We start from the raw sequence: 8,207 nt of genomic DNA on the forward strand, positions 1-8,207 counted from the left end.
GGCAGTGTAAATGACTTCTGGGATTGTACTTCACTGTACAACTGCTTTTTGAGCAGACTTAAGCCTCAAGGGAAACAATGAATCACTATATCAAAGCAGTCTTTTACAAAACATCATATTTTAAGAAAGCTGGGGTAGGTTCAACTGAAGTACACCCTGTCAATTATAAAGTCTTAAAATGTTTTACATCAGAAGTTAGAAAAATAGAGATGTATTAGCAAATATCTGAAAAAAAACCCTGATTTTGAATGCTGGTAAAAATGCAATGGCAGTGACTACAAAATGGCAGAGATGAAAATTCTTCCCTTATAATTAAAATACATCTCTTTATAGAAAGATGTAACAGCATTAAAAATTATTTGTACAAGCAAGAAGAGAAATAAGTTCTCTTTTACTTTAAAATAATATCTAAATTGCATTTTGCAAGAAGGAGTTCCCTGTAAAATGCTCAATGAGTCCTGAAAAAGACTTAGACAAAGAACTAGCAAGGAAAAACTGGACAAATTCAGCTAAAGAAGGAACATGCTGAAAATAAATTATCCATGCAAAATCCATAACACTGTGCAGTTGTGTATAAAAGTTGCTAGACTTTTAGAGGGTTTAAAATTATAAAAGTTTGGTAATTAGTCTATGTATCATATTTTTGTGCTGCATTTGGTAGTTCTTAGCTTTAAAAATACTGTGTGAGTAATCGCCTCATAAACCCCTTTCTTTAGCAGATTTTAAACCCTTATAATTTTCTGTGTGGTTTCATCTACCAGGTGTATACATACACATTGCTTTCACATCTGACCACGACATGCTATTCCTTGCAGTTAACAAGTAAATGTTTAACACAAAAGTCTCCATATGTCTATTTGCTTGCAATACGTTGCTTCTTTAGAAAAAGGCAATAAAGGTCCTTTATTGCATGCAATTTAAGTTCACATACCAAATTTCTCACTCTTCACCGTTCACAAGATTTATTTCATATAAGCAGAGCTCTGGAGAACAGCTTTGTGACAAAATTGTTTCCAATATCAAATACCCAGTTTTTGTTTAAATTGTCTTTTGTACAGGGTACCTTACAATTGGACTATCCTCTGTAAAACGGAAAAAGGGAAATTATTTACTTGAGACCATCAAGTCCATATTTGAACAGTCAAGCTATGAAGAACTCAAAGAAATTGCAGTGGTAGTACAACTGGCAGATTTTGACTCAGCCTGGTGTGAAGGGATCGTCCAGGATATTTCACAGAAATTTGCCCATCATATAATTGCAGGCAGATTAATAGTTATTCACGTCCCTGAGGATTATTATCCTGTACTGGATGGCCTCAAAAGAAATTACAATGACCCAGAGGACCGTGTGAAGTTTCGATCAAAACAAAATGTAGATTACGCTTTCCTTCTAAACTTTTGTGCTAATCTTTCTGACTATTATGTGATGCTAGAAGATGATGTTCGCTGCTCAAAGAATTTTTTGACTGCTGTTAAGAAAGTAATTACCTCACGAGAAGGATCCTACTGGGTGACTTTGGAATTCTCCAAACTGGGATACATTGGAAAGCTTTATCATTCTCATGACCTCCCACGCCTGGCTCACTTTCTGTTGATGTTTTACCAAGAAATGCCTTGCGATTGGCTGCTCATCCACTTTCGCGGGCTGTTAGCTCAAAAGGAAGTGATACGTTTTAAGCCATCTTTGTTCCAGCACATGGGATACTACTCATCTTACAAAGGAGCTGAAAACAAGTTAAAGGATGATGATTTTGAAGAGGAATCATTTGATATCCCTGACAACCCACCTGCAAACTTGCACACCAATATGAATGTATTTGAAAACTATGAGGCAAGCAAGGCTTACAGCAGCATTGATGAGTATTTCTGGGGCAAAGCTCCTTCTAGTGGAGACTTCTATGGAATTGTATTTGAAAAGCCCATTAAAATCAGTAAAATTAAAGTTGTCACTGGAACTGAAGATCGGCAAAATGATATTTTACACCATGGAGCCCTGGAAGTAGGAGAAAAGATTGTAGGCAATAAAAAAGGGAGACAATGTACAACTTACTTGAGACTAGGGGAGTTCAAAAATGGGAATTTTGAAATAACTGATGTAGAGCACAAAGTTCTGTTTGATATTAACTGCATGAGAATACTTGTTACCAAAAGTCAAAAAGAATGGCTGATCATTAGGAGCATTAGCGTCTGGACTTCTCAAACACCAAATCAGTAAAGCAAAGCCACCTGAGCAGGTACAAAGTGCACACAATCATCTGGGTTCCAACTGGTGACATTCCCCAGAAAAACTGACACTTACAACTCTTCACTAAAGACATAGAAAATCTGGGGAAATCACAAAACAAGTAAAGCAATTTATTTTTTACTAGTTTGGTCAGGCAATATACAAACATTTATTTGCTGAAAATTTTGAATTTTATAGGAGATCTTTAAACTCTTTTTTTATTATTATTTCTCTGGAAGAGAGATCTTGTGGACCATACAGAACAAAAAAAAACATCCTATAATTGCCAAAAGGTTTAAATCTATGACCAGTATGTTGTGAAAAAAGACTGAATCGCACCTTATGCACATAAAAATTTAAAATCTTATGATAGTATGCATTTGTACTGTAGTTGGTGATGTGTTTCTTCTACAGGCAGTTGTGACAAGGAAATCTGTCCTGAAACTGGCAGTTTCCTTCTGAGCACTGTAAGAAAATAGTGTGGCTAATCATTGCAACTTCTTTTCAAAAGGGAATGTATGTAAAATTATAAATCTGACATGAAAATTATGTAAAAAAAGAGATAATTGCATCTGTTATTCTGTCTTAACAAATATCCTTTGTTCTTTTTTCTGGGTCCTTTCACTGAAATTAGCAGTACTTGGATTCTATATTACTTAGGGGACCAATTTACTCTCCTTACTTGAACAAAATGTCTCACAGTAAGCAAGGTTTCTGCTTGAGTACTGATGTCAATATCAAACCCAAGCAACTCCAGGGTACCACTGTTCTCTTAGACAGGCATCTTAACAGATCCCAGATGCAACATTTTTTGTTCCTTCATGATATGTAGAACTCTCCCTGAGAAATTTGCATATAGCTGAATACTACAGCATGCTTTTAGTGTAACAGAAGACTCTTATGTCTTCCATATATACACGTCCAGTTTAAGTATGATACAAATACAAACTGTACTAGGTTAATCAATTGGAGCTCCAGTCTGCTCTGGGTGATTTATAGTCAATAGAAGAGACATAAAATGAGGAATCCTTATTCAATGAGAAATTAATATAGTCCTAAATTAATTTTTTGGGGGTTTGGTTGGGGTTTTTTTGTGGTTTTCTAATTCTAATCATGTTAGTCTTGTAGACATCTTCCTACTGCCTCTGATAGGCATATTTCCTGTAAGAATATTTTGTCTGGCTTTAGACAAAAATCAGAAAAGTTCTCCCAGTCTGCATGACTTCAGTATCAGTTCTGGGCTTCTAGTGCATCGCACAGGGAGACTGTATAGCATATGATTTATACTATATGCATATATTCAGATTAGCAGAATCTGTGGGTTTTATTCTTCTAAGAAATTCTTGAGATATCTCAGTAGACACACTAAAAATACATGAGTAGCAAGTGCGACACAGATGAACATTTTAATGTCAGTCTCATGAGTACTATGGTTATCATCTGATTGCATTTATGATTTTTCAGTTAAACCTGGAAGGCAAGAAATTTGAAGAATGCCTGCACTGACCAAGAATGGATTAATGACTGTATGAGTACATCCAAACCTAACATGGCTATTTCAGAAGAGTAAATTATTTTAAAAAACTACACAAACATCAATGCAATTGCTTTTCCTGGTTCATAAACCTGTATAAATTCAGGTCCAGGTTTGTCCAATCCAGTACAAAGGAGAGGTACATTGTTAAATAAATCTTCTGATATATGCTTCTACATAATTCAGAAAAGCATCTTTTTCTCAAAGAAAGTATTGCTTTTTAATATTGATCTTCCATGTTTATAAAATAATTACTTTATAATTAATTCTTGGTCAATCCCCATTTTTTTTTTAATAAGCTGTCATTCTTCTATTTTTCCTTTCATAGAATCACAGAACAGTTTGGGTTTGAAAGGACCTTAAAGATCACCTATTTCCAACCACCCTGCCATGGTCAGGGACATCTTCCACTAGACCAGATTGCTCAGAACCCCATCCAACTTGGCCTTGAACACTGCCAGGGATGGGGCATCCACAGCTTCTCTGGGCAACCTGTTCCAGTGCTTCACCATCCTCACGGAAAAGAATTTCTTCTTTAATCTAAACCTACTCTCCTTTCAGTTTGAAACCTGTCACTACATATCCTTGTTAAAAGTCCCTCTTGAACTTTATTGTAAGTACCCTTTAGGTGCTGGAAGTCTGCTATAAGGTCTCCCAGGAGCCTCTCCACCCAAACAATCCAAACTCTCTTAGCCTTTCCTCCAGCTGCAGCCCTCTGATCATCTTTGTGGCCCTCCTCTGGACTCATTTGATCATTAACTTGTACTTCATTCACTTTCCTTGATCCTTAACTATTAGTGTTGAAGTTAACCAGAAACATTATCTTTACTTTTATTCAGAAGTGTAGTATGTCTGAAGCAATCTTCTAAATTAGAAGAAAATTAGAAGACACCAAGATTTCAAATGTTCTTGTAGTCAAAACCATACACAATGTGAATGACTAGTAAAAATCAAACATTCTCAACATAAGCCTTAGGAATTTAAATGGTATTTTTTAATTACGAGCCTAACAAAACTGCTTTCCTTTTCAAAAAAGCAGTAGTAATGAGACTTGCCTTGGTATAAAGGCTTAGCAGCGAGAACTCTCATCTGGTTGTTACCAGTCTTAGAAGGTCAAACCCACAAATGCCCTCGGAGAAAGTTTTCTATGGCTGTGGACAGTGGTATGTGCTAGGAATGAGAGGCATGCACCACTCTTATTGCTGAAATGGAATTTATTTGGAAAAATAATTAACAATACATTTATTTCAGAAGAGATTAGAATACAGTTCTGCAAGCTAATGTTTAGTGTTTTGAACACTCACCGTAGTGCATCCAGCTTCTCCTTCACTAAACACATATTTTATCCAACTCAATCACATTAAAAAGTCTGCCAGATTCAAAAAAAAAATAAAAAAAAAGAGAAAAGAAGCCGTGAAATCAATGATAACTGCTTTTCAGACAGATTTCAAATATATATGTTTAAAAATATGTTTTTTTCTTTGTATGCTAGGAAGAGTGATTGCTTTCTGAAAGGAAAATATTTAATCAGACATTTATATCTTTACTAATACTTCTCAAAGTTTGAATTTTCTTCTTTTCACTGATTATCAGTGTTATAAAGCTCAGTTCATTGGTCTATACAGTTGGTTCTCTTAGTGTGTATTTCCTGGCTTCATTTGTGGGCATCAATATTTTCATAGCAAAATGTGAATACTGAAAATATTTCACTGTGATCTGCACAGTGATGGATCTGTTCTTAACTCACATACATGCATTGTTCCTACTAGAGTTTGGGATTTCTCATTGTATAATGTCCTTGGCCCTTTGTTTTTTTTCTTTTCTTAACTAAAAGCCAGTTTGTCTTCTACCTTTCTGCACACAGGTATGTCCACACATCCTTCTGACATAAGAATTCTTGGGAAGTAAAATACTACTCACTGTGAATTAAAAGAAGAAATGAGCCCTTAGTTTACTGCAGAATAAACAAACCAGGAGAAAACAATTTTCAGGCAAACCAGGTTTAGAATATTTAAGATGTGTACTATGATAAACGTGATTCACTAAGGTGCTCTATGAATGTGTTATTTTTAGATCAATCTTCTAACATGATGCTCTGTTTTACTCTCTGCTCAGTATTCTCTTGTGTTAGACCTTAATGTTTTTGTTTTTATAAAGGGATGTTGGGAACTTGTTTGTTATTGAATTTTTAAAAGCTAAATAAACAACAAACATGACACCTTACAAAAGATTTCATTTTGGAAACTTACTAAGGGAAAAAGCCCCATGTTTAACTGTCTTAAAAACCGCAGATGACACCAGTTTTCATTGTGAAGCATTTCAGAGAATCTAATGGAAATGGTAGTTCTTACTACTTTCAAGTTAAATTTGCAGTTTTGTTAGGCAGCATTTAAATAAATATTAAATTATAAGTACTAATGCAGATCATGTGTCATGAGCTCTAACAGTGTCATATCCTCAAATGGTAAAGTATATTATTTTGTAAAAACAAGTGAAAATGCAGATATAATTAAAATAAATTAGATGATCTTGATTTCATATGCTGTATACAAAGCCAAATTGATTGGATTACCTCCAGTGCTCCATCAGTTTTTAAGATAAAGTAAGCAAAGGGCTTAATCTTTGTTCTTTACTCATTAGTCCTTGGAGATGAAAATTATAAAATTCCTACTGCCTGTACTGGAAGCTGGATCATAGAAGACTGAAAGTGTGATTTTGCAAAATAATTATATATATATATATACATTCAAATATTTGTCTTATTTTTTTCATTTTAGTTTTAGCTATTCTGGAAGACTGAAATGAAAATAGTCTTCAGAAAAATGTATTTTGGTATCTTCAGATGGCATCTTCCAAGATCTTGTCTTGTTTACCAGTTTTGTCACAGCAAGTACATTCTGTGTCACCTAAGTCTTCATGCCCTTAAGCAGAACAGTCAGTCATGTAGACCAAGCCCATATTACTGCTTTTGCTGTAAAAGAAAAGAACATGTCCAGAGTCAGTGTACAACAGTTGTCGAAGATCTGATTCCTTCTAATCTATCTAATTCCTTGCTTGATCTAAAGCATTATTTATTTCATGTTAGTTTAACAATGAAATTAAGTACAGAGAAAGATTAATTGCAATAACATTTCCATGATAGTAGTTTGCTGTTAAACTCCAATTCAATGAAATTGAATTGGCATCTGGACAGATACTAGACTATTTTTCAGCCACATTTCTAGACGTTTTTCAACTGTTATGCTACTTACTACCAGTTCTCAAATAAAATTCCACTTTGTCCCAATAGCTGTGAAAAAGATTCTTAAAATCTCATGTAGATATTGAAAGTACTAAAACCTTTGCAAGCCCTTTGCTGGGCTTGTATAATAGTTTCACATTTAACAAGTAAAGCTGAACATCAAAAGCTGATGCTCACTTCCTCTGTTCAGACTGTTAAATACCTGCCTTCCTTCTCTTTTGCTATTTACCCATTAATGTTGGTTTTACTTTTGCCAGTTCAGGAAAACTTGCCTGACAGCCATGGAAATCTCGGGCCGTGAATTCTCAGTCTCAAAGGTACTGTGTTTGTACTTTATGAAATGTTCCCATTTCTTAACAGACAGGTACTATTTTTTTGAAAACCAGCATAAGCGGTGTACGGTTTCTTGGACCCTCCCCTGATGTTATTAGAGTGGATTTTCTTCCTACATAACTGCATCAAGCAAAGATACTAAAATAGACATTACCAGGAAAAAAAAGCCTGCTGTGCAAAAAACCCTACTTTTAATTTTTAAAACCAGGTTTAAAGGTTTCTCTGTGATCAGGCTTCATCTGTCCTGAGAAATTTAAGTAAAAAATATGAAAATACCATATTTGCAAGGTAAGGCTAAGTAATATTATGTGTGTGCATTTCTGCTTATGATTGTACCTAAATTATTATTTAAAGGTGCTTGTTTGTCAGAGTATTATCACTGTATTAACCCTTTTACAACAAAAAGGCAGCCATGACGGCCTCCAGAACTGCTCCTTTTTTATTGTCTCAAAAAAAAAGAATAGATTCAGCATTCAAAAGCATTGCCTTGGGCATTCACACTGATGTGGAACACAAAGAACAATATAGGCCGTGGGTCCAGCTTGCTGTACTGCAACTCTGGAATACTTATGTCTATCAGAGTTGGGGAGGAAATATCACAAGGAGCAGGTCCTTTCCCTGCCAGAGTACCTGTAATATTTTTCAAAATAAATGTAAGATATGAAAGGACCTTTTGACTTAATGACCTTCTCTTTAACCACAGTATCATTCAGTCTTCTTTTAATTGTAGATACCATAGTTCCATTTATGTAACTTGGGCCAAATGTACATATAACCTAAAAGGAAAAAGCGTATTTAAAGGACTTCCTCAAATACACATTCACTGTGTTCTGATAACCTAGATTTAGAGTTGCTGCTCAAACTGAAGTCTAGAG

At 34.9% G+C, this 8,207-nt stretch overlaps 1 protein-coding gene across 7 annotated transcripts in view; it reads left to right on the forward strand.

Moving 5' to 3' along the window:
• The window catches only part of MGAT4C (MGAT4 family member C), a 347,956-nt gene extending 339,955 nt beyond the window's left edge, over positions 1-8,001 (forward strand). For all 7 annotated transcript variants that reach the window (XM_064655519.1, XM_064655522.1, XM_064655520.1 and 4 more), the window contains one exon: positions 1,059-8,001. In XM_064655519.1, coding sequence (XP_064511589.1) covers positions 1,059-2,215 — 1,157 coding nt within the window. In that variant the 3' untranslated portion in view covers positions 2,216-8,001. The remainder of the gene's footprint in view (positions 1-1,058) is intronic.
• Positions 8,002-8,207: the final 206 nt, after the last annotated feature.

Source organism: Pseudopipra pipra, chromosome 5 (genome assembly GCF_036250125.1).
Source record: "Pseudopipra pipra isolate bDixPip1 chromosome 5, bDixPip1.hap1, whole genome shotgun sequence".
NCBI classification, from domain to species: Eukaryota; Metazoa; Chordata; class Aves; order Passeriformes; family Pipridae; genus Pseudopipra; species Pseudopipra pipra.